Source organism: Asterias rubens, chromosome 7, assembly GCF_902459465.1.
Source record: "Asterias rubens chromosome 7, eAstRub1.3, whole genome shotgun sequence".
NCBI classification, from domain to species: domain Eukaryota; kingdom Metazoa; phylum Echinodermata; class Asteroidea; order Forcipulatida; family Asteriidae; genus Asterias; species Asterias rubens.
In genome coordinates this window covers 18,907,902-18,935,659 of record NC_047068.1, presented here as the reverse complement: position 1 = coordinate 18,935,659, position 27,758 = coordinate 18,907,902, and the positions used below count along the sequence as shown (strand labels likewise).

Genomic DNA, 27,758 nt, shown 5'->3' with positions numbered 1-27,758 from the left:
GAAGGTCCACGAAATTACTGACAAAGAAAAATATCTTGCAGTACAAGGGCGATGTCTACCAGTGACCAAATAAAACAATGTACTCATATTATATTCATTGATTTGCTTTATTTGAAAGATACATTCCATTTTCTTAAATGAATGAACATACGAAAAATGGTTTGCAACTCTAAGCCTTTAAAAAAAAATAATAATAAAGGTTTGCCGAATAAAAAGCAAGTGTTTAGATCAAATTATTTTGGTTCAGATAATGTTCTAAAGATTGTGATAAACGGCGCCCTCTTAGGGCAGTTATGGCCCAAAACGATTTCCGATTGGTTCTTTTGGGAAACGCTTGGTTTTTCCAAGATCCTTTTTGGTCTTCTCCACTTTTCGACCAGTATTCTGCCCGGTTCTACTCACAAAGACAATATTTTTAAAGGCCGCTTTAAACTTTGAGTATTTTAGACAGAACTGGTTAAAAATACTTAGAGCAATGCAAACCAAAAACAGATGAATCATATTTGAAAGTAATACATTATATTTGTTAAGACTGTCAAATAATTACACAAATAGAACACTTTTGGTGACGACTGAGGGCAGCAGACCAGGTAACTGGTCATTATTCTGAGAACAATGAAGTACCTTCATTCATTCTAGCCCAAAATAATACAAACCAATGGAATATCTGTCGGATGTCACCTAATGACACACTAGATTTTAATTTACTTGTATTGGTCAAAAGTAAACAGTGTTATTAATAACTATGCTTCTTTGTTGCTTCCTTCGCTTTCCAAAAACCATGTTGTCTTCCCCAGTTTTGAACTATCTTATCCATTATGAGACTGATTCTTCATTTATAAAAATATAATTATTTTGACATCATTTATACATTTTTTTTTAGTATTGTTTATATTTACTTACAATCTAAATAATGTTAAATGGTGATTTTAAGTTGTCACCAGCAAAGGGAATTCTGTACAATAGAATCAAAGAAAATTTTCTTTTTTTGGGGGGGGGGGGGGCGGGGTGGCGTTACCGTGTCTTTATATTCGTGCGAATCCATTGACTATTCTTTCAAGTGTATATTTTCACAACAACCAGTTGACTTTTGCCAGCCAAACTGAAATTGATAACTTTTTAAAATATGATTATTAACCAGAGGTATCCTTAGTTAACTATTCTTCATTTCTTAGTTAGTGTTCTTCTAATTACATTGTATGAGACAGTATGGGGGTATGTCAGTATTGGATGGGGGAAGAAATTCTTTGTACAGCCGATGTTTCTAAAAATGTGTGTTTTCAAAACATAATTTTGTTATAATGGTTAGCAAGGCATGGTGACTGTACATGATCTAAGTGCAACTCTTCAAGTACTCAATTCATGCTAGTGTCTCTTCAAGTCTAATTTTATCTTGCTAGACTCTTTCTCTAGCAGTATTTATGTCCTTGACTGCAGGGGCATTGATGATGCCAGTTCTTTGTAGACTTTACCTCCAGCCTGACTTCCTTTGCCTTTGACATACTCTAGAGTTCGCACCTACAAAGCAAAGAAAAAAGGCAACATTATTTCAGATGTAGAAAAGCTAAACTTGATTCTTTACAATTTTCAATATCTAAGTAAAATAAAAGAAATACCTAAATCTAACTACTGATACTCAAGAGGATTCAATTCGATTTGTTCAAACAAAAAGTATGTGTATGAACCTCTGCAGGAGAATTGATTTTGACTATGAACAACAACTACAAGATATAAGAGTTAAATCACCCCTCTTTCAAACAAAATAAATACAAGTATTAAACAAAGCAATATTATGAAATTCATAATGATCAAGTCTTAGTTGAAAGAAATGTGCTGCTAGGCATTTGAATCACAACAAAACAAATATATACCAATATATATAAAAGTATACTAAAATAAAGGTAACACAAATACATTATTAAGAAGACTACATAAATAAACATAATGGTAGGCCTGGCTAAATAAAATGGGTCTTAACCCATGTGTGAGGGCACAAGTTCCCTAAAGCAGAAATGAAACAAAAATGCACAAAATAGTTTTAAAATGCCAATAGTACATATTTATAAGGACTATGAAGTAAAGATAAAAAAACAGCAGACATAGAGGGAGTGGAAAGATCGTTAGGAAAACACCTTTGTATGGAAACGACAAAAATGCACAAAATGGTTTCAAAGTGTCAAAGTATACATTATAAAATGACCATAGATGTGAAATAAAGATATAAGAATAGCACAAATACTAGAGGGAGTTGGTATATAGTAAAGAAAGCACCTTCCTTGTTTGGTAAGGACAAAAATGCACAAAATAGTTTCAAAATGTCAAAAGTATACATTTATAATGACCATAGATGTGAAATAAAGATATAGAAATAGCAGAAATACTAGAGGGAGTGTGAAGATTGTAAAGAAAGCACATTCATTTTTCATTAACAACAAAAACGCACAAACTTTAAAATAGCAAAAGTATACCATTATAACGACCTTATATATTAAATAAAGGTATAGAAATAGCAGAAATAGAGGGATATGGGAGATTGTAAATATGCACTTCAATTGTTTAGTTACAACAACAATGACAGAATATTTTGTAAAATGTAAAAAAGAAATAGAACAAATTTATAATGACTATGAAGTAAAGATATAGAAATATCAGACAAAGTGTGTGTGGGGAAATTGTACAAAAAGCACCTCCATTGTTTAATCACAACAAAAATGCATAAAATCGTTGTAAAATGTCAATAGAATACAATTTTAATGACCATAGATGTTGAATAAAGATAATGAAATTTCAGAGATAGAGGGAGTGTGAAGACTGTAAAGAAAGCACCTTCATTGTTCATTAAAAAAAATGCACAACACAGTTTTTAAATAGCAAAGGTATACCATTATAATGACCATAGATATTAAATAAAGATTAGAAGAAGCAGAAATATAGGGATATGGGAGAGTGTAAAGAAAACACTTCCATTGTTAAAACAACAGTTACAACAACAATGTAAAGAGGGATATGGGAGATAGAGGGATATGGGAAATTATAAGGAAAACACTTCCATTGTTAAAACAACAGTTACAACAACAATGTAAAGAGGGATATGGGAGATAGAGGGATATGGGAAATTATAAGGAAAACACTTCCATTGTTAAAACAACAGTTACAACAATGTAAAGAGGGATATGGGAGATAGAGGGATATGGGAAATTATAAGGAAAACACTTCCATTGTTAAAACAACAGTTACAACAATGTAAAGAGGGATATGGGAGATAGAGGGATATGGGAAATTATAAGGAAAACACTTCCATTGTTAAAACAACAGTTACAACAATGTAAAGAGGGATATGGGAGATAGAGGGATATGGGAAATTATAAGGAAAACACTTCCATTGTTAAAACAACAGTTACAACAATGTAAAGAGGGATATGAGAGATAGAGGGATATGGGAAATTATAAGGAAAACACTTCCATTGTTACAACAACAGATACAACAACAATGCAAAGAATAGTTGGAAAATGTCAATAGTACACATTTATAATGACTTTGCAGTAAAGATATCAAAATATCAGACAAAGAGTGTGTGGGAAAATTGAAGAAAGAAAGCACCACTCCATTGTTTAGTCACAACAAAAATGCACAAAACAGTTTCCAAATGGCAATAGTAATTTAAACAATCATATAGAAGTGGCAGACAGAAAAAGAGAGTGGGAAGATTGTAAAAAGAGCACATACATTGTTAAGTGAGAACAAAAAAGCATAAAACAGTCTTAAAATGTCAACACAAAAATACAAGTGCCAAGAACAGATATTTTGATATTGTGTTAATAAAGATGCAACAGTAATGGTACAATGTCAATACAGTTCATATATAAAATGTATGTCTGTTTAAATATATGAAAGTAACAAACACATAGGTATAGGGAGTGACAGAAGATAAATATAATCATTTCGATAGTATAGCATCAAAGTGCAAACAAGGAATGTGCATTTATAATGTGCCAAGTTTGCTAAAATATAGAAAGGAGTTGCAGATACAGGGAGTGGGGAACCAAGGAAAAAAAACTCATCTTTTGTTTAGCCTCAATGACACAATGCATAAATAGATTTAAATTGTCAACAATGTACATTTATAATGTGCCATGGCTGTTAAAATAAAGACAGAAGTTGCAGATACAGTAAATGGAGAAACAAAGAAAGAACTTGTCTTTTGTTTAGTGTCAATGACATAGCACAATTAGTTTTAAATTGTCAACAATGTTCATTTATAATGAGCCATGGCTGTTATAATAAAGACAGAAGTTGCAGGATACAAGGAGTGGAGAAACAAAGAAAAAGGCTCATATTTTGTTTAGTGTCAAAGAAAATGCACAAATAATTGTCATTAGTGTACATTTGTATAGACAAGTGGCGACAAAAAAAGAAAAAGGAGAGATAGTAGAGAAAGCCTACCATTTGTTTGGTGTCGGTGTGTCCATGTTTCTGGGCTAGATTCCAGAGGTTTAGTGCTAATGAGGAAATCTCAGCTTGAGATATATCTCCGTGGATCAAGATACGGTTGAAGAAGTCTAAAGCGAGTTGAGACTGCCTCTTCTGTCCAGCCTGAAGGGGACATAATCATTATAGATACGTTAATGATTAAGGGTATAGATTAGTTAAGAATCAAGTAGCAAACCACAAGAGAAGTTACATGGGTAAGGTTTTAAATAACTTTGAATTTAACAAAGAAATATAGACTAGAATGGGATTGTTGGCGGTCTCTCTATTACATAAAGAGACATTTTAAAGGACACAGATGCGAGGACGATCAGAGCATACTGTTTGAAACATTTTGTCAAACCACCAATTCGTCTCAGAACCACCACAACTTAAAAGAGATGTACGCACATGGTGTCTTACCTGGGTCCAATTTCATGGCTCTGCTAACCGTAAGCAAAGAATCAGCACTAATGGAAGCAGGGAATTCTGCCCTCACGTCAAGCATATTTTCCAGGTTAGCAGGGAATTTTTGCTTATGTCTGTGCTGACTCCATGTTAGTAGGCAGTCAGTGCTTACAAAGCCAGCAAAGAAATTCAGCACTTGCACAGTAAGTGGAGATTGGTGATCGTAAGTGCAGAGCTCGGCGGTAAGCAGAACCATGGAATTGGGTTCTGACTATACCCTAATGCCCCAAAACACACACAACTATAGTATGGTCTACATCCTTTATTACCTGTGACTGTCCCAGTGCTTTGCAGTGTTCTAGTATGGAGGTGATCAGAGTCCCACAAACAGTTGAAACTTCTGTCAGGAACTTCTTGTCACTGCCATAAAGAACATCATTTGAGTCAACTGCAGGGAGAAAGATAGCGAAATGGTTTGTGGTTTACTTTTATTTGAAATGTCATAGCAGCATACCACTGAATTGCAACATAATTTACAATTGATAATTTGGTATTTCAGCGCTTAAGAGCACCGGACACAAGCTCTGGTGTTTCTGATCATACAAATTTTATACAGACATTGGATGCATTTGAGTGCATAGTCGCAGAATATAATCACAAGATAAAATCGGGCTGGTACTTTAGATTGTTTTGAGAATCAGCATTATCATAACATCTTGGGGGAAAGGGAACCAGATCATGACAGCAGCATTATTTACCGTTCTTGATGTGATAGATAAACTGTTCCTGGCTACAAGCTGACAGCAAACATAGCACATTCAGGAACACTGTGGCTTTAGCATCCGTGTCTACATCCCAGACATAATCCTGTATAACATTCAGAAGACCTCGAACCAAATATAGCACTCCATAGTCTGGGTTATCCTGGAGAATAAAGTAAGAAATTGTTAACAAACTAAACACAGACAGGGGCTTAGTCATCATGATCATAGCAGGCCGGTTGCTGTACATGAAGTGGATAGCTCAGTTGGTAGAACGTTGGTGCGTTAATTCAAGGGCGTTGGTTCAAGTACCGCTCCAGTCAATGTTTCTTTGTTCACACGCAAATCATTATTTTCATTAACACTTTGGACTGTAAAAGGGGTACCACTGTTTCAGCCCTAGGAGTAGGTGGCAACGGCCTCTGGAAAAAAAAATTGTAGCCCACACCTTGAACTTTTTTTGTTTTGTTTAAGCTGCACTTACTGGTACAACGAGGAGGGTACACAGGAAGCTGTTGAGGTAACTCAAGATGAACGGCTCGGTGGATCTTGTCTTCTTATCAATCACCATAGACTTAGGAACATCTGGCATCAAGCTGATGGCACCCTTAAAGAAGGCATCGGCTGTAAGGGTTAGATGTAAAGGAACAGTAAGACTCTTTCCGGTAGACAAGATGGCTTTTAGCTCATCCAAACTCTTTGCATTATTTTGTTGTAACTTTTTGGGGGGAGATGGGAAAGATATTGAACCCAACAAGTAGACAAAAAATAGGTAATCAATGGATCAGAGCTAGGTTAATCATACCAGACCTGTATACCAATTTCTTGCTACGCTAAGTAAGGGCTGGGTTCAGCATACAAAGTCAGGCATACCTATTTGGGTGCTACCTTTGTGTAAAAGCTGTTTGCAAATCCATTGCTATATACCCAATCGGATGATGCATGTGCCTTTGGTATTGAGCTAGGTTCGACATACATATTACCCATTTGGGTACTGAATACCCATTTCAGTGTTACTTTAGTTGAGTCCTAGCTTAAGGTCATCTAACCAGGTAGGTACATTGAGGCAGCGAGTACACTTAAGTCCCATGTTATACCCATTATGGGCGCTTCCTTGGGTTTGATCACAGTTCAGCAATGCCGTCTGACCAGACATTGAAGTACGTGTAGGTACAATGATGCAGGGTACACCCAGCCCCGTATAGTTAGCCCTGTATATCCATTTGGGAGTTACCTTGGGTAAGTGCTAGGTTCAGCATGGCCACCTGACCAGAGAGTAGGTATAAGTTGAGCCGATGGAAGATATCTGCGATTGAAGGGATGGTGATGAAGCAATATGCAGCACATGCCTGCAAAACAACAATAAATCGGATTCAATCATCATTTAAAAATCCACATTGGCAGCTACTGCTATTGCTAAGGCTGGATGACGCCATAGCAACACCATTAGCAACAGTTGCATCCATAGCCACCAATTCTGATACATTCTACAGTTAAAGATTGAAAACACTAAGTGGTGGCTTCTGCTTATCAAAGACATGGGTCGTTTGATGGTTTACTGCAGAATTCTGAATTCACCTAACACATTACATATCTGAGGTCTGAACTAGGATCTTAATCAATTCAATTCAATTCAATTCAATTCAATTCATCTTTAATGGTCACACCATGGAGGAAAAAGACTCTGGTTTATGTTAAGATGTTTTGGATGGGATTTCGATTTTTTTAGTTTTACCTCTACTAGAGTTATAGACTGCAAGAGAACAGTATTCTCAGCACCCAGCAGATCAAATGTCAGCATGACTTTCTTCAAAAATGTAGAAAAAGTAAGCTAATTTGTTTTCAGCAGACAGATCAAACCATAAATTGAACTCAGATAAAAGTCTGACATTTCTCATCACTTTTGTTGAATTACACAAAGCAAATAACTTCAAAGCTTTCTTACCCTGACAAAGGCAGCAGTCTTCCTGGAGTGGTTCCCCTTCATGACGGTACGGGTCTCTGCAGCTAGCTGATTCACACACTGCACAACAATAAACAAACAGATCAAACACAGCCTGTTAGCAACACAGGACTCTGTGGATGCCTTGTTAAAAAATGTTGAGGTGTACGATTCTCATTTTTCATTATTAAACAAAAAAGAATTCAAAAATTTTCAAGTATTGTGTGTTAATGATAGTTGTATTTTTTATAAGAACTTTCTATTGCCATCTGGAAGCACATCATTATTAACGACATGCTAATGTACGTTTCAATTACAAGACACATTTAAATCACCATGTAAGGCCTTACACAGTGATGTGGCTAATCTGCAGCCAACCATGCCAGAAACACCAGGCTAAATCTATTTGCAACAGAACACACAAGACCAACAGCCTTAAGTTTCACAAGCAGGACAAAGCAGTTATTGATAAAGTGTCTTGCTCAAGGACACCAATACCAAGACCTGATGCACACTCTGGCCCTTTTCAAAACGATGGCTTTGGCTTTGGATTCGGCTCAGGTTAGCTTGGCCCTGCCAGTTGATTTGACAATTGGGCGTGCTTTGCGTATATGCGCTTAGGGCTTCAGACGAGAGAACTAAGCCTCAAGCCGAATCCAAAGCCAAAGCTGTGGTTTGGAAAAGGGCCTCTGCTGACAACTTCACAACTTTAGTCTTGTGCTAAAAATCACTCGGACATGGCAGTGAAATGCCAGAAATGCCTGATGCTTAAAAACAGTTTCCCGAAAAATGGTGTTGGTAAACTGATCTCACAAAAGAAATACAAAGAAAAAGCAATCTGAAATCCACATATAATGATGTTATTACAGAAAACAGAAACTTTCAGGAAATTCCCAAGGATGTTTGTTTTGTTAATAGGAAGTCTCAGTGGATAGATGAGGCAATACAAAAGGCACCCGACAAGCTCTTTAACATTCACTTCCAACATGAGTAGACAGATAAGATGCAGATTGCACACTTAACTCTGAGATTCAAACTCAATGCGAATCAGGATTGGGATCATAACATCACAAAAGACAGCTTTATTTTAAAGTTTTTAAATATTTCTTTGACAGGATGTATAACTGTCTGCTCCCTCTATACACATTCAACATTGTAGGCACCATCTACAGTCAATATTGAACCTTGTTTTGTTCTTTGTTCCCTATTCCCTTTTGTCTTCTAAGTCTTTACCTTGAGTGATCCACAAGGGACGTTTTCCATTGACTAAAAAAACCCAATAAGGTTGAGATGCAATTTAAGCCGGATGTGAGGAGTCTGACATTGTAACTGTTGTCTTTGTGCAAAAAATGAGGTCTAATAGCTCTGTAAAATGAAGCCGGAAAAGGAAGCTTTTAGTTTTAGAAAAGTGGTAAGGTCTCACGTTTGTTGAAAAGAGATTCGTCAAGGACTGGCAGTCCAATACAAAAGACATGTACATAAATACACTCATTCAATTAACTTAATATTCAAACCAATCTTAAATTAACAATGAGAATCAACTTCCAAAGCATGATAACATAACAGAGAAGATTGCTAGGAGTGGAGAAGTTATAAAAGTTACTTGCATTAATGCTGTTCAATCATTCAGAATGATGAACATGGAGACGTCAGCATCTTCAAGTCCGCCATCAGAGCAAGAAATGAACTCTGATTACACAGTTTTTTATATTTATATGATCATAGGCGGATTGGGACTAGTTGGTAATGCAGTTGTCTGCCTGGTTATGCTACGATATCGCAGTGTGTTCAACTCATGGACTAATAAACTAATCATCCATCAGTCAATTGTTGATTTTCTTGGGTCGTTTGTGTTTCTACTTCGCCAGCTAACGCTATCGCCAGAATACATGTTACCAGATAGCTTTCTAAGCTCACTGTACTGTAAACTATGGTGGACGGGATGGTTTCAGTATGGTATGTTCATCACATCAACATACAACCTAGTTGCTATATCATTGGAGAGGTATTTCGCAATGTGCCATTCTGTTAAACATCGTAACATGTTGACAAGCCGTCGACTTAAACCGATCTTGGTTGCTGTGTGGGTGTTTGGCTGGTTACCACCAAGCCATGCCTTATTCATAGCACACAGAATGACTGGTACTTGTATTGTCATCTGGCAGAGCTCTGCCATACAGGCTATTGTTGGTTCTTTAATCGTTCTGATGAGCTTCGTAATACCATTGGCGGCCATCATTCTCGCATATGCCAAAATAATCTTAGAGCTTTACAAACGTTCTAAGACTAGGGTTGGCGACACAAATCAAGATGCTCGTAACATGTTGTCTAAAGCCAATAAAAATGTAACTATAACTTTGCTTGTTGTGGCTGTTTCTTATGCCATTTGCTGGATACCTTCACAGATTGATTACATACTCTTCAATCTTGGATTGCGTCATGGGGTCTTCATTGGAGATGTTGGAAGAGGGATTCAGTTGTTGAATGTCTGCATCAATCCCTTCATCTACTGCTTCACCTATGAACGCTTTCAGAAACAACTCAAGAAAATGGTGTGTGGTGGATGTCAACACAACAGGATCAACCGTGTGGAAACCACTAGTGGATCAACAAGGCAGGCAGCAAATACACAACACACTGAACTAATATCAGTTATCAGTGCACCAAATAATCTTGCTAAACCTTAGTGAAAACTGTTTGCCATCTATCTACTGCTTTATCTACGACCAGTGGATCAACAAAGCTAACAACAACCACATAGCACACTGCACAAGTATCATACCAGAATAGTAGTGAACTCAATTATTCTGTCGAACCTTAGAATGCATCGTCAAACGTGTTAACATCACTAGTGGATCAACAAGGCAGGAAGCAGGTAACAAAACTCTGCACATGTATCAGTTAGTATTAGTGCACCCAATAATCCTGCTGAACATTATAATGCGATAATGGAAACTGTTTTGAATCAAGCTGTATATCTAATGCTTCACCTACGAGTAGTTTCAAAAACAACCCAAGACAAGGGGATGGAGTAGATTCAACTTTAACTATTTAACTTCATTTGAAATAATTTAAATGACAGATATCTCAACCTGCTCTCTGGGAATGTGGGCGCAGAGTTAACTACAAGAGAAACCTGTAGATGTTGCAAGACACTTGTGATGGTATTCATAATCTAACCGAACCAACCAAAATGTTCATCAACATACTTAAAACACACAGGATCAAGAAGTTCTGCAGTACCAATTATTGGCACACGGTACAGCATTAATGAATAGTAATTGTAAAAAAAAAATATGTTAAAGGAATATTACAGAATCAGTTTTTGGTAACAAAACAGTTGCCGGTAGTATAACCATTTTAAGTAATCCACCATATATACATAATGACAAACCTGTAGAAGTTTGAGTAAGATCTGGGTCACAAGAAAATAGTGAAAAACTGATTACACATTTGCATGACATCGATCCAAACAAAAAATTGAATGAACTCCAAACGGGAAAATAGTTTTCTTTATTTCTCATCAAATAAGACATTTCAGACTGAAATATTTCAATGTATGTTTTTTACTATCATCACCACTAGACCATGTAAGTTTTATGTAAATCTGTGATCTTCACAATTTTTTCTTACCAAATCTGTAACTAGGATTTGAAACTTTGCAAGGTGGAAATACGACATGGAAAGGTTTGTGGTAACATCATGTAATGACTATCTCTAAATGAGTTGCGGTGGTTCTGAAAACGTTGGTTTCAACTCGACGTTTCGATCAGTATGCTCTGATCACTGCATGCTGCCTCAACAGTACTAAAGCAGCATGCAGCATCGGAGTCCAGCTTTGTTACCACAAACAATTATGTAATTTTCCTTTAATACATGCACCAAGTATTACTGTCTAAGCACTGTATAATTACAGGTGTGATTTTCTCTTTGTCAAGTTTAGAACCTAATGGTCTAAGTTATTTTGATGAACTTTTAAACAAATAAGGATGTGTTTGTCAGCCGATTTTTGCAAATTTATAAACAATTGGATGTCCAAGTTGCAACCCAGTGTCCTCTCTTGACAGTGGTCTGCTGGCCTACATATGCCAGTTAAAACACTCAACGACCAGTCAAATTTCGCTCTAAGTGGTCTGGCTGACTGCTTTAGCGGAAAAATCTGACTGCTAGAAAACAATATCCCGCGGATACCCCTTAACCAGAGGGGTGTAATGGTGCTTTCAGTTTGGACATCCGGCTTATTCTGTCAATTGTTTAGGTAAACAACTTAGAATTTTCACCCTTTAGACAACAAATTTCAAGATAGTTAGTGTATCAATTGATGTGTGATATTGTTGTTAAGTGTTTCAATACTTCATTGTTTCAGAATTGCTGTTTCTGCCATTGATGTGGCTTAAGTATTACATGTAAGTATATCATACACTGCACTGTATGGATAAGTTAATTAGACAGGTTAGATACATGTGTATCTTAACGGCAATCTTGTAGTTAAAGTTGTTTTATGAGACTCTCAGCCAATGACAGCCTTTCTCGCATGCACAATTCATCAATGTAGACGGCCAATGCAAGGGGTCTGTTGTTCCACTTACCTGAACGAGTGTGACAAGAACGCTGTCAATGTTACTGAAGTTGGCTCGACACTCCACATAGAAACTCAGCTGCTGCTCAAAGTCACGTCCAAAGAAGATCTATCAAATTGCAAAATGTAATCATTATTTAACAAAAATAAATCCTACTTGCATTTATTATAGACTTTACTAGTAAGTTAACGTTAGGATCTTGCTGGTTTACAAAAGTGTAAGGTTCCAACCCAAGGACCAAGTAAAGAGACAAAGGAAAGAACAAAACATCCACAGGGATGTAAAAATTAGAACGTGTGCTTTGAAATAACTAACTGCTGGTGAGTGAATTATATGACTACTTATGTGTTGAACCTGTACAAAACTATAGTTTTATGTATAAATGGCCTTTGCACTCGTGCTTAAAGGCACTGGACACCTTTGGTAATTGTCAAAGACCAGTCTTCTCACTTGGTGTATCCCAACATATGCATAAAATAACAAATCTGTGAAAATTTGGACTCAGCTGGTCATCAAAGTTGCAAGAGAATAATGAAAGAAAAACATCCTTTATGCTTCCAGATGCATAATAAAAACTTCAGCTGAAGTATTTCATTACTAGAGTGAGAAATAACCTCTTTCTCAAAAACTACGTCACTTCAAAGGGAGCCGTTTCTCACAATGGTTTATACTACCAACAGCTCTCCATTACTCATCACCAAGTATGTTTTAATGTCGAAAGAAAAGAAGGGAAGATACCCTTAAAAAAAAAAAAAAAAAAAAAATGATTTGAAAGAATAAAAAAAAAAAATAGAAAAGTTTGAAAAGTTCTTTGAATTAAATAGATCAAAAGTTCCTATACCTTTCTGATGAATCCGGAGAGAAGTCTTCCGATGTCTCTGACATCATCTTCAAGAGATAGAGCACTGAAAGACAAGATGAGAAATTATCATCAAGGATCCAGTTCACAAAAGAGATACAGCCTTGTCTTGAAGGCTACAGAAGTGGCTCTGGCCTGGGGCCAATTTCATAGCGCTGCTAATACGCACATTCTTGTGCTTTCTATAGCAGAAACATCTCCTTAACCGTAAGCATTACAGGTTAAAGGTAGTGGACACTATTGTTAATTACTTTTCCACGAATTTTATTTCGAGACCTCAGAATTAGATTTAGAGGTCTCGAAATCAAGCATTTGAAAGCACACACCTTCGTGTGACAAGCGTGTTTTTTCTTTCATTATTATCTCGCAACTGCGACGACCAATTGAGCTCAAATTTTCACAGGTTTGTTATTTTATGCATATGTTGAGATACACCAAGTGAGAAGACTGGTCTTTGACAACTACCAATAGTGTCCAGTGTCTTTAACAAGAAAATTAGGTGGGTAGCTTGCACGCCCACCATGGGTTTGCGTCGATTGTTTTCATACAGTTAGCACCAGAAGGTTAGCATGCCTTTACGTATGATAACGGTTAGCAGCGCTATGAAATGGAAATCGTACAGCAAGCATTTAATCAACCAATAAGCAGCTCAATGAAATCTGGCCATGATTGATGAAAAGAGCTATTGGAAAACAAGTAAATCTTAAAACTGAATTTAACCTTAGAGCCCCTCTTTAAACTTCCCCACTGTAGGCTTCCAGGATATTGTACTTTTCCATTTAAAGCTTACTTGATGGAGTCATGCATCGTCTTACAGACAAACATGAGAGCGTTGATGATGACTGGATCATTGGTTGCTTCTTCTTGGTTACGACAGAATGCATCCATAATGTAACGACACAACTCAACTTTCACTACATCTCGCTGGAACATGTCTACCATCGGCATAAACTTATCCTGTCAAAAGGAAAATTCAAAATCTGTAACATGGGCTGGACTTTTACAAAGAGCTAAGATTGGCCCCTAAGATCAGATGTACAGTAGCTCTATGTGAAATCAAACCCAGGGCTAGATTTCACAAAAGAGCTACGTCTGACAGTAAGCACAAGTTTTGCTTACCAGTAAAACAGCTTTATAAAATTGGGCAATTACATTCCAAGGAAACTTTCAAAGCCTATTTTGAAGCAGAAAATGCAGTTTTAGTTTGCTACCCAAGACATATTAGGATTGATACAAAGTTCTTGTATAGTGCTTTTTCACACCCAAACGGCATCAAAAACTCTTGTAATTCCTATACTAAAGGCATGCAGAGCAATGTTTGAACTTATACGACCCATTTACACAGCACCTTGTCAGTGTGACCTGTAACAATAACAATAAGTGTAACACTGTGCGCGCATTACACAACACACAGGACCTACAGGGGGAAACAAATGTCTCGCTGAAGAACCCAAGTGTCCAGACCGGGACTCACACTCTGAAAATGTGTAAGAGTTTTACTGAGTGAAACTCATGAAGCATTTTATGATTTGCAAACGCCTTGTGCGAAGCTATGTTTTTGAGGGAACGTCAATCAAATAATGCCATTACTATTCCTTACCATGGAAAGCAAGATTGAGAAGTCCTTGATGTGTGACAGAACTTTGGACATCACAGATTGTAACTGGAAAAGAAATTAGAACAAAGCAGTCTATTAATAGAGCAAACTCGCTTGTTAATCTCGTCTCGCATAGGGCCCAATTTCCTAAAGCTGCTAAGCACAGAATACTGATTGACTACTTTCTTTGCTTAGCAAAAATTGAGTTGGGCATCAGTCCACAACAATGTAAACATAAATTTATTCTGGCTGGTAAACTGTTTCTGTTAAGTAATACTTTTCTATGCTAAGCAGGTTTTTGTGCTTACAGGCTTTATGAAATTGGACCCTGGTTCCTCCTACTTCAGCATTCAATCAGGCATAGAATTTCATCTTTGAAAGGGCAAGGCCATTTTCATTTTGCAAAAGGCACTTAAATTATAAAATCTTAAAGTTTACAGGAAACTTTTGAATAATAATTAAATAAAGAATAGCCTTCTTGAGACAAGCTGTTGAAGTTATTAGATGAAGGGAGAAAATTCTCTTTGGACTTACCTGAGGATAGAAGGATTCAAAAGCACGATCTGGATTCATGTGCTTGATGATGTCACCCAAGATTGTATTCACTTCTTTTTTCTAAATTTTACCAGGGGTGCAAGAACAATGAAACAGAGAGAATATGATGTATATTTTCCTGCAACTGCAATGTCAGAACTATATCCACAACTACATCTAAACAGTTATCAGCCAGGGTTATATTTCACAAACGAAAAATTGTATATCTCAGGATAAAATGGTAATTGTGTGATGTCAAGGTCACAATTTGCAAAGGAATATTAAAAAGGTTAATTCATTACATAGGACAAATCTTATGGGCCTTGAGAAATCAAGCCTACATATAGGTAACTTCAAATAAAAATGTGGACTTTGACCAGAAACTCAGTAGAACCAAGTTAACTCTTCAGGTGAATTTTTAAGGGTTTGTAAAGGTAAATGTTTGGGATGGATAGCATTTAAGAAAAGCAAATTAATTCAAAAATTGAAAGGATCAACTAAATCGACTTACACCGAAGTGTCTGCATGGATACTCAATCCAAACCTCAGCACAGCTGATATAATCCTGCACAGAAAATAAGACACACAACGTCAAATAACAATCCAAGTACAGTAACACCTGCTCTCTCCATCTTAACCCTCCTCCTGTCTGGCCATTCATTACTATACTGTGGTTTTGAATAAGGGAATCAAGGTGTGGTGAAGAGGTTTTCAACTAGCTGTTTAAACCCGCGCCGAGGCCTAGACCTGATAATTTTACTGAGACGAAGTCCAGGTAAATTATCAAGAACCAGGCCTCGGCGGGTTTAAACCACTAGTTGAAAACCAATTCAACACACTTTGATTCCCATTTATAAATACCTTTTCGGTAAAAAAACATCAATACTTTTTTGTCAAAAGGTAAAATAAATGCAAAAATTATAATTGTTCAATGATTTCTTTCAACACAACACCCCTCCAGCCATGAAATGGTAAGGCCCTCGGGTAAACAACTCCTCATAAGGAGATGCTGTGCGCGTCTCGTGTATTGTTGCACAACTGTTTCAGCCGTTGCTCTCGACCAATAGGAATGAAGAAACTGTCTTATAAGCACAGGTGCTCACGCGTCGCGCCCATGTTTCAACACTTTTTACTGGTGTTATATCATCCGTCCAAACAACCCCTCGTGATGCCCTCTCGACCAATCAGAATGGATAAACTGTCTTAGGTATTTATGAATGATGAATAAACTATGCAAGCCGGAAGTACGATATCATGTGGTGAATGCATCTAGACCGTGCACAGTCACTTCTTACTGTTTCTGACAATTCAATACCATCCACTGTGGTTATGAGTGATATGCCAGCCTGCAATATAATAAATCTACACAGTAGATAGTTCTGTTTGTTTACAGTTGTGTCCCCATACCCTAATTTGCAAATACTTGGTATGCGCATGTTAGCCGGGACATCCTGGTCTAGTAAGTGACAAACTTGGTTAGTCACAATCTCATTTCCTACTCTACCACTGGTATTACTCTACCTCTGGCGTGCGTAGTTTCATGATTGCCTTCCAGACTTCATTCAGAACAGAAAGTCGTTGTTGTTGGGGTGGATCTGCCATCGCTAGGTTAGTACCGAGTGACCGATAAAGGTGATGCTGCAAGCACAAAAAAATAAATAATCAAGTTATAAATTTAATATTAAGCACATCCAGATTGTGCTCACATTTCTGAATGAAAAGACTTTGGCTATGATGTCGCCACAAAAAGTAGCTGAGCATTACAAAATTATGCTAACCAGAGTAAGGTTACCAGTGAAAGTAACATGTCACATGTGCAAATTATGACTGATGTCCTGCTCCTTTTCTGCAGGGCAGACAATTGTTAATCAATATTCTTTACTTGGAAATTTTGCACTGGCCTTAATGTCTTAAGACTTGTTAAGGATCCTCGAACAGCCTGTCCACAAACAGTATTTTGATTTGGTTCGATAAATTGCACCATCAAGCTAGCTGATTCAAATATTCGAACCTCTAACTTAAAGGATCTGAGTACTTTTTCAAAAAGTCCATAGATTTACATTAAACTTACAGGGTTTGAAAATAATGATAGTGGAAAGCTTCCCTTCAAATATTACTTACTGAGGTGCTGTAGTTTTTGAGAAATGAGTAAAACAGGGTTCATGAAAATCGTTTGTAAATGCTTAAAATAATTTTCGTCTCATGAGACGAAAATTATTTTCATTACAATGTTATACTCATTTCCCAAAAACTACAGCACCTCAGCACGTAATATTTTCAGGGAAGCTTTCTACTATCATTACCTTCAAACTGTGTTAGTTTAGTGTAAATCTGTGGACATTGTTTTTTTTGTCCTACAAAAAGTACATACACCCTTTAACCAATGAAACCCATCAGTAATATTAAACCACTGTTAACTGGTCAAGACCTTGTCTCTTTAACCCTTGACCTTTAACCTTTCAAACTGACCTTAGGGAATCCAGCCTCCTCACATTCCTTGATTATGTCAGTGAAGCCCAAGGCTCTACTCGCGATGAACTCAGGTTTGAAAGCTGACATGATGGAATTTAGCAATAGGGCACTGTTACAGAAAAAAAAAGAGAACAAAATAAGGATTTAAAACTTTGCTTGGTTGAAAATCATTCCAAGGCTAAGATGTTTTATTACACCATCTAATAATCTCGCTGAGGAGTAGATTTGGTCTGGAAAAGAATTTTTGGTGTAACAAATACTCCTGAAAATGATCAGAGAATAATATTTATCAAACATAAAGTTATGTAACCAGTTCTTTTCAGAACCACCACAACTTGTTATTAATATAACATGGAGTTACCACCAGTGAAAATATTTGTTTTCAAATTCTTCAATGACTTTCTTAAGGTTACTCACTTGTTACATTGCTTCTTGCACTTCCCAAGTATCTCAGTCAAGATATCCTACAAGAAATGAATAAAACAATCCGAGCATTAATACTTATTTGTGTTTTGTTACCCTACAAAAAGCCAGAATCCTTGATGGTCAACAGCAGTGGGATACAGTCTTTTAACAACACACACAGATCCATGAACTGTCATCCATTATTTGTAATGTATTCTACTGCAGAGGCAATTTAAGACTGGACAGCCCGGTTCAATATGGATTATTGTTGGATCCTTCACAACAGCAATTTCAAAATAATCATTCCCTGCCTATTTTGTGTCCAGCAGGCAAGGTTGGTGTCTGCAAGGAGTCGTCCATGTTTTTGAAATTTGTTTTTACCTTTTCAGTATGTAGATGGGGCGATAAGTTTCCACATATTGTTTTGTGTCAACTGATGGATTGCAATAGGCGTCATCGGCCGCCATATTTAATGAATTGTGCACGCGTGAAGAGCTACCATTGGCTGAGAGTCATGCGCAGCATGTACACACGTGCACTTTTCCATTGTTTTAAATCAAAAACGGCGGACCAATCTATTGTGAGCAAATTTTAAGACAGGGATCTACATGTATGTGCGACTTTCGTAACAAATTGAATGCATTTTGTTTGTCAATGTCGCAGACTTGGCTTTGTCGTTTCCAGGTTTCACTTCATGATTATTTCTACGACAATACTCTCATATATATAACCAAAGTCTGTTTCACACATTTGTTTACTAAATAAATTTATTTAAATACAGTAGGCATCTGTATGTGCTTATTCTACACTACAATTGTAAATCAACAACTCAAGTGTCACTACTTATCAACAAAGAAGCAAAAAGATCATTAGCCAACAGCTGCTCTTTGTGCATAACTCAAGAACTACCAACAATGTATTTTAATAGTGGAGACTAATAATCTTTAAGGTGGTACCTCTGTAGCATGATGAGCTATACACTGGAGGATCCAATCTAAGGCTGGTGAGTACAGAGACAGGTAACTAGACATCTCCAAACGTTGAATTGCTAGAATGTTCTGAACACTGTCACTCTGAAGCTGCAGGATAAAAAATATAACAAATGCACAACACTGACAACACTGATCAAACATCCGCACTTTCCCTTCTAAAAGACAAGTGCAAAAATGTGGTAAATGTACAATGGCCTCACATTTCGACCCTAGCAGAGTTTTTCTCAAAGACCTTCCTCTGAGAATGTAAGGATATTGCCACTTTTTGCTATTTCTTGTTTTTCAAAAATAATACATACCCTGCTTTTTTTGTTGAAAAAAAATAATACTATAGTATATTAACATGATCTTCTTTCACTGACTCCAAGTTTTGATCCATTTTTAGTTCTAGTTTTGCTTACAGCTTAGCTGCTAGTTGATAATTTCAACTGGTGACAACAGTGTTATTTAGGGCACCAATTTAGTCCAATGTGCATCGCTTACCATGGGAAGAAAAACAAATTGCACAATCCTTTTTTATAACTGTGCAAGACTTGATGGTTCTTATAAATATACATACCTGGGAGTAGGAGGACAGGAAGTCATAAAAGTTATTGATCAAGTGTGTGCGAACATTAGGAGCAACTGCCACACCCACCTACATGGTAGACAGTAAAAAAGATAGTCATTTATGATCATGATGTGAGAACAAGTCACTACTTATCTCATAAAATTGCAAGAAAATAATTTAAAATAGTTGAATCAATAATCAAATAGTTTTGAAAATATTTGCACCAATATTCAATTTGCAAGAAAACGGACATACATTGCCATATGCAAAACAAAATAGTCTTGAATGTTCACATCAACAATCAATATGCAAGAAAATAGCTTTGAAAATATTTGCACCAATATTCAATATGCTAGAAATAGTCTTGAATTCATCAATAATCAATATGCAAGAAAATTGTATTAAATGGTCTATCAATATGCAATATGCAAGAAAATAGTTTGGAATGGTTACATCAAAAAATAAAAAAAATGCAAGAAAATAGTATGGACTGGTTTCACTCAATAATCAATATGCAAGAAAATTGACTTTTGGTTGCATCGATATGTAAAACACAAACAGTTTCAAATGGTTGCATCAATGGTCAATGTGCAAGAAAATAGACATACAGTGCAGTATGCAAAACAAAAATAGTCTTGAATGTTCACATCAATAAATCAATAGTCAAGAAATTAGTTTATAATAGATTAGTCAATACTCAATATGCGAGAAAATGGTATTGAATGGTGTATCAATATTCAATATGGAAGAATTTTTTTAAATGGTATATCAATAACCAGTATAAGAGAAAATAGTTTTGATTGGTTGCATCAATAATCAATATACAAATAGTTTTGAAGGGTTGCATCAATCAATTTGCAAGAAAACAGACATACATTGCAATATGCAAAACAAAGAGTCTTGAATGTTCACATCAATAATCAATAGGCAAGATAATTGTATTGAAGGTTGCTTCGAAAACAAAAAATAAATGCAAGAAAATAGCATTGGATGGTTGGATCAATATTTATGCAAGACAATTGCTTTTGTCTGAAATAGTTTCACTCAGTAATCAATATGCAAGAAAATATACTTAAATGGATGCATCAATATGCAAAACAAAACAAGTTTTGAATGGTTACATCAACAATCAATATGCAAGAAAATGGTATTGAATAGTTGCATCAATAATCAATATGCAAGAAAATAGTATTGTTGAATATTTGCATCAATAATCAGTATGCAATAAAATAGTATTGAATGTTTGCATGTATAATCAAGATGCAAAAAATAAGTATTGAATGGTTGCATCAAAAGTAAACATGCAAGAATTAATTAATAGTCAGGACTGTTTTAATCAATGCAAGAATAAGTCATGAATGAAGTTGATATACCAAATATATATTATGTCATCAAAATGCAAGAATGTCATAATAAATCATGAATTTTTTCATCATAATGCAAAAGAAAAAGTCAAGAATTGTGTCATCAATATGCAAAAGAAATATTAATGAATTGTCTCATTAACATGCACAAGAAATAGTCCAGCATTATCTCATCAATATGCACACAAAAAGGTCAAGAATTATCTCTTCAATATGCAAAAGAAAACCAATCAAGAATTGTCTCATCATTATGCACAAGAAATAGTCAAGAATTATCTGATCAATATGCATCAGAAATATTCAAGAATTATCTCATCAATATGCACAAAAAATGGTAAGGAACTGTTCCATCAATATGCAAAAGAAATAGAAAAGAATTGCCTCGTCAATATGCACAAGAAATAGACAATAATCAAAAGAAATAGTCAAGAATTATCTCATCAATATGCACAAAAAATAGTCAAGAATGGTCTCATCAATATGCACAAGAAATAGTCAAGACTTATCTTACCAATTTGTTATATGTAATGGATAGATTTAAACCCTGTAAAGTAACAGAATTATCTTTTCACAAACACATTCATTCACACAAACACATTCATTCACACAAAAAGAGTATTCTTTGTCATTCGGAGCTTGACATGGGGCATGGTGGTAACCCCCCCCCCCCACATTTTCTAAATTGTGTGCAAGGAATTTCAGGAATTCTTTGGAGGTTATTAGGGGTGTACTTCAGTACAAGAGGACAATAATGTGCACAAGTATGGGAGGGGAGCTGGCATCGTATGCTTTTATTAACCACAGGTAGATTACAGTTATTGATAAATAATTGTAACTTACACGACATAGGTAAGCTCTAGCGTAGATAGCGACCAATGGATCTCCAATTCCTCTCATTTGGCTTGTGAGTCTCAGTAAGGCCTGCTCATACTCACTGTCAAGAAACACACAGGGAATGTGTTATCAATCAATATACACAGAAGGTCCAACTTATTCATCATAAGATGAAAACAATGATGATATCATTTTGATGAAGTGTATTTGGTGTGCATTTTTGCAAGACAAGTAGGTCCCTTAAGGCCCTGTTCATCAGGGCCCATTTTTATAGAGCTGCTTTAAAAGCAGAAAATATTGCTTAACACATTTCTGCTATTAAGCATATGCAGGATACCAGCCTTAAATTACTTGGTAGTTTGGATCGAACCTTATTCTGGTATTTAGCACAATTTAGTTGTGCTTAGCTGCTGTTTGTGCTCAACTCCTTGGGGGGTATTCAGCACCAGCAAACAAATAGACATACACATGCTGCTTGCTATTCACGTTCACAGTCTTAACTCTCACTAGAAGCAAGTTAAATGTCTTGCTAAGAAACATAAGTGTCAGGACCAGAGTTTGAACCCAATATCCGATACTCAAATGACTCATCCACCAGAGCTGGAGTTTGATGTGCTGGACTGCCCGATAACTACACATCAAAATGATTCCAGATTCCAGAAGTCACCAAGGCAATAATCATTACAAATCCACAAACAATTGAAAGAAAAAGGAACTAACGAATAAACTTTAAAACGCAGAATCCAGGCTGAATTTCTATTGTTTTTAAAGTAAACACAAAAGTAACCTGAACACATACCCAGTTGTTAAGAAGCTGTAGCAACTCATAATGGCAGCCTCTACGTAACTGAAGAAGTATGTCAAGGAATCAACAAGCTACACATTATCAATCTGCCTCTCTGTTTCCCACTCCCTCATTGGCTGTTCACAAAAACAATGGACAATCTGTGGCCATATTTTCATCTATTTGATCCTGAGAGTAAAAATGACTCCTAAACTTCGACTACCTTTATAAAATTCATAATATTATTTTATGATAGCCCTATGTCAGCTGGATTATCAAATTGGAAAAGTACAAATGTAACCAGGACTCAAAACTTTTTCCTCGTAGAAGTGCCACTTAGCAGAGGATAATTGCTGTGCCACTTCAAGAACAAAATTCAAGGCCTACGAAATAGTTGAAGACCTAGAGCAGTGAAAAGCCTATAAAAATAAAACAATGCACTCATGCACACACCAGTTTAAAAACAAAATTCTAACAGCACCTTGCTGGACTTTGGGAAAGTTTCAGTCCAGTGCAAGACCTGCAAGGTTTATTGAGCAAAACCATTTGTTGTTATGATTCCAAGCTCAAGGTCGAATGACATGTAAACGACCCTCGGGGAACATCCGCATTTCAAAAGTGTTGGGTTTTATATAGGCATTGTCAAAGGATACAGTCTTGGAATGAGCTCCCTGATAGAGGCAATCTTGAAGAACCAATTACGACAAGTCTCTTTAGCAGAGTCTGGTACTTGATGAGGAGCAAAGTTCTCTGGAAGCATCTGAGGAGTGGAACTCCCTGATGGGATGTAGGTTGACTTACGCCGGATGCGATCATACACAAGCTTACCTGGAATAAAACAATTAGCATCTTATGAGACTAGCAAATTTCATTTTTTCCCCACCTAATCAACAATAAAAATCACACACTTGGTCCCAATTTCTTGGCTCTGCTTACTGTAAAGCAAGGAATTGGCGCTTGCGGAAGCAGGGAATACTATGCTAACACCAAGCGTACTTCACGGTTAGCAGGGAATTTTGGCTTGTGCCTGTGCGTACTCCTTGTTACTAGGCAATCAACGCTTACACAGCTAGCGCAGAAATTTGGCGCTTGCACATAAGTGGAGAATAGTGACCGTAAGCACAGAATACGGCAGTGAGCAGAGCCATGAAATTGGGCCTTAGTCACTTGGTGTTTACAACTAAAATGCAAGTAGCAACAATCATTGGAGCAACCTATACGGTATACCCAATGACCTGCTGATTCCCAGGGTCAAGCAAAATCATGCCTCAGCCTGCTGCATGATCCTACAAAATAGAGGCAGATTCCTGGCAGAGTGCCAATGCTGGCACCTGCCTAACTGATTGATTGATTGCTTGAATCATTGCCTGGAGTTCCAACTTACCGAAGGTGTCAAGTATGTCAGTGATCAGGACGTACTTGCTGGGGTAGAATTGAATTACTGATGTGTCTGCAAGTAACTTGGAACACTGGTTGACAAAAGAAAACATAAAATTCATGCAACATTTCACAAAATATCTGCAAAGTAAAAGGAATGTTAAGGTAAAAAAAAAAAAAAAAAAGCACACTTGTGGTTAACCAAATTTTCTCAAACTGTTTTCCAAGTAAAAGGAATGTTGAGAAAAAAAAATACAAGTGGCAAAACAAAATCAAGAGTTTTAACAATATAAATATGCATTAAGATAAACAGAAGGCAAACCACATCTGTGACTGCTGTAAAGTCATCCGATTAAATTAGTCTCTGTCACTATCATGTTGATTAATCTGATTTAGTTAATCATATTACATACCTGTATGGCAATCTTGAGTGCTTTCACTTTCTGATCCTGATCCCACGATGCAATCAAAGCTTGATTCAACTCATTAATTCGATTAACGTAGTCCTGTTGGCTCAAGTTCAGCATCTCTTTCACAGAGCCCTGTCCACAAAGAAAGAAAACTCTATCAAGTACTGTATTAAAGTGCTAAAGATAATCTAAGAAATTATAACTTTTCCTCCGACTATTTGAAACAGTTTCCAGCAAGTTTCCGATACTCCTGGTTATCAAACACTTGGTAATTCTTAACACCTGAATCAAAAGTTTTGCTTTATTGTAAGTTTGTTTTATACCTCTTCAAAATCATCAAGTTGCTCTAGTCTGTTCTTCACTTTGTCTGTGACTGTGCTCTGGGCTGCTGGCTGAGACTTGACGGTAACTGCATAATAAGACATTACTAATAGATGAGAAATAGTTTGACTGAGGCTGTCAAGTGTACTGTCAATCTTTTTTTTTGTGTATTAACAAATTATTGAAAACAAGTTCAAGTGTTTAACAAATTGCAGAAATAAAATGTTTTCAAAAACAACACTGAATCAAAAATGATATAGATAGCATTTAAAAAGTTTGTCAACGACATTAACACTCACCTTTTTCTCTTCCTCCTGCAGAAAGAAAGCTCTGTAGAAACAAAAATATAACCAAATTTGCTGGGTTTATTCATGGAATGGTTGACACACAATCTAGGGATGTGCCACAAAATGCAGACCATCACGCACTGTACATAACGTTTGATCCCTTGGCAAAGTATTGTTTCAAAATTTCAGGCTTTTAGTCTTTGTTTACCTGGACTCTCCACACAAAATACCCACTCTGCAAAATTGTATGCCTATACAAATCCAGGTGAGCCTTTTTCCACACTCCTGTTCTCTTTTAAGGACTGTTTAATTTCTTCTTACCGTAGTGATGGAAAGTTTCTCTGAGGTGGTGTACTTGCTTAGAATGGTGGCTTTCTTGCTGGACCAAGGCTCAAATGAATCATCAAGTTTATGCTGCGCTAATGCTCCTCCTGCGTCAGTCTGTGAATAAATTAACAAAATATAGTTCATTAAGGTTGCAGTAGGTTTGGAATATTGTTTGCTTCGCTTGGATGACCAGATGGTAGGGCTAAAAGATGGGGTTTAAGTTCTGGCCAGGACACTTGTATCCTTAAGCAAGAAACTTAACCATTATTGCTGCATCTTTCGGATGGGACGTAAAGCCGTAGGTCCATTGTGTTGTGTACGAAAAAAAACACAATGCACTTATCGTAAAAAGAAGGGGTTCATCCCAGTGTTCCTGGTCTGATCGGCAGTATGTTGCGCCACAGCACCTTATAAACCATTATATGGTGCTATGTATACCAAAAAAGGAATAGGTCTCATACTTCGACGAATAGCTCCATTAGCGTGCAGGAAAAAATACTGAGTGCTTTGAGACACCCATCATAGAAACTTCGTTATTTATTATCAAAATTACCTAATAAATAAGTTTTCCTCAGGGGACTTTCTCTGTCATGCTCTTACCGTGTCTGGACTTGGTGATGCCCCAAGAGATAATGGATCAACAACCTTGACTGCAGCAGCAGCAGCAAACTGAGAGAGTGGATCCAGTCCCTCCATGGTGGTGGCTAGAGGGTCTAGGGCAGGCGAAGGCTTGGGAGACTGTTTCTTAGCATTAGTGCTACCTCTTCCAATCTTCTTCACCTGAGAGATCTGGGAGTTGAAACAAAGGGGAAATTTGGTTTTCTTATCCCTCTGCTGTCTGATTGTTAAAAAACATGCAAGTACAGTTTTGAGTAAAATAGTTTTAAATAACCATTATGACTGAGTGGCACATCTTTGATTGCCATTTATGAATACCCTTCTGTTAAAAACACACAAAACCTGATTGCTTTGATTTGAGCTCAATCGGTCATTGAAGTTGCGAGATAATAATGAAAGAAAAATAACCCTTGTCACACGAAGTTGTGTGCGTTTAGATGGTTGATTTCAAGACCTCAAGTTCTAAACTTGAGGTCTCAAAATCAAATTCGTGGAAAATTACTTTTTTCTCGAAAACTATAGCACTTCAGAGGGAGCCGTTTCTCACAATGTTTTATACCATCAACCTCTCCCCATTACTCGTCACCAAGAAAGGTTTTATGCCAATAATTATTTTGAGTAATTACCAATAGTGTCCACTGCCTTTAAAGCATAAACCAAATCATACAATAATTATATCCATTTCATACATTTTGCAATAAACTGAATGTAATTAATTAGTTTATTTTAGTACTTTAATAAATAACAATGAATTCCTTTACCGTGACAGGTTTTAATGGATGGTCCAAGGTTGGTTCAGATTGAAGTGCGCAAGCTTTCCGCTCCCCATTGTAGTTTCTGGGACGGGAGTACCTACAAAGTCAAACATAATTGTGGGGCAATGTTTAGTGTAAACAGTTATCTGTAAAATGTGTTTAGAAATTTAAGATATTTTGCAGAAAGATAGGAAAAGTTTCCGTATGGCGCCACCACTTTTTCATTCGAAATGAAATAATATAGTATCTAATTTACCTAAATGAGATATCCCTTTTTGTAAAAATTAGTAAAAAAGTGGTGGCGCCATACGGAAAGTTATCCGAAAGATATTTTGCAGATACAGCCAATTATTTTGCTGCTGTCAGCTATCTCTCTCAAATGACACAACTTACAGGTCAGGATTTCCTGGCTAGTACGACCATGGTACGACCGATAATGACAAATTTTGTAGAAAAAAGGAGTACAGTTACTGGGTCTAACCTAATGCCAATCACCACAATTCCCCTGAAAGTTAAACGAGAATTCAAGTGAATTTAAAACACTAGTTAGTAGAATAGGATAAATGTCACGGGAAACATCGTCCAAACGGAACTGCCACCCCACTTTTTCATTCGATGCCATTAAATTCAAATGAAATTTACTTTAAAAATAAATGAAACAGACTATTCCTCTTAATAAAATCAGTCCAAAAAAGTGTTAGCAAGATACGGAAAGTTTTCCATAACCTCCTGCATGTTCTGTCAAACTTAAAAACAAGACACAGTAGAGACAACAGTGACAGCTCCCCCCCCCCCCCCCCCCCCCCCCCCCACACCACCACCACCAATTCTTCCTGCCTGCTCAGCTCAGCCAGCCCAACCCATTCACCCAACCTTTGTTTTACGTTTTACATGTGATTATCGAAGAAAAATCTGTATTTTGGGGTGATACTAATGAAAGCACGTTACACAAAATTCAACCCTTATCATAAATGCAGCTAGCTATTGCAGAACTGTTAAAAAATCAGAGAAAATCCGGAGAACTTTACCACTCGTAAGTCGCCATTGCTATCGATAGAGCGCCCTCTTTTGATAAGATCACGCCTCTCCTCTCAAGCATAGACTAGCAACAGT

General features: G+C 36.7%; 1 protein-coding gene across 1 annotated transcript; it reads right to left on the bottom strand.

The window, feature by feature from the left end:
- Positions 1-101: 101 nt before the first annotated feature.
- On the bottom strand, positions 102-27,701 carry LOC117292523 (VPS35 endosomal protein sorting factor-like). The gene is made up of 29 exons (XM_033774598.1): positions 27,674-27,701; positions 26,652-26,742; positions 25,873-26,061; positions 25,267-25,386; positions 24,958-24,988; positions 24,661-24,746; positions 24,341-24,469; positions 23,935-24,019; positions 23,204-23,378; positions 22,566-22,613; positions 21,773-21,866; positions 19,578-19,655; positions 18,983-19,105; positions 18,039-18,085; positions 17,619-17,730; positions 16,671-16,787; positions 15,661-15,714; positions 15,150-15,230; positions 14,619-14,681; positions 13,809-13,975; positions 13,001-13,064; positions 12,169-12,267; positions 7,583-7,660; positions 6,872-6,986; positions 6,122-6,261; positions 5,635-5,800; positions 5,206-5,324; positions 4,445-4,594; positions 102-1,518 (listed from the first exon to the last, which is right to left on the bottom strand). The coding sequence occupies exons 1-29, from the start codon at positions 27,688-27,690 to the stop codon at positions 1,420-1,422; spliced, it is 2,937 nt and encodes a 978-aa protein (XP_033630489.1). The 5' UTR covers positions 27,691-27,701; the 3' UTR covers positions 102-1,419.
- Positions 27,702-27,758: the final 57 nt, after the last annotated feature.

Coding starts and splice junctions, on each gene's coding strand:
- LOC117292523 (XM_033774598.1), bottom strand. Junction 24,747..24,957: donor TGCAGGAGGAAGAGAAAAAG/GTGAGTGTTAAT, acceptor CTTATTATGCAG/TTACCGTCAAGTCTCAGCCA. Junction 14,682..15,149: donor TTGAATCCTTCTATCCTCAG/GTAAGTCCAAAG, acceptor TTTCTTTTCCAG/TTACAATCTGTGATGTCCAA.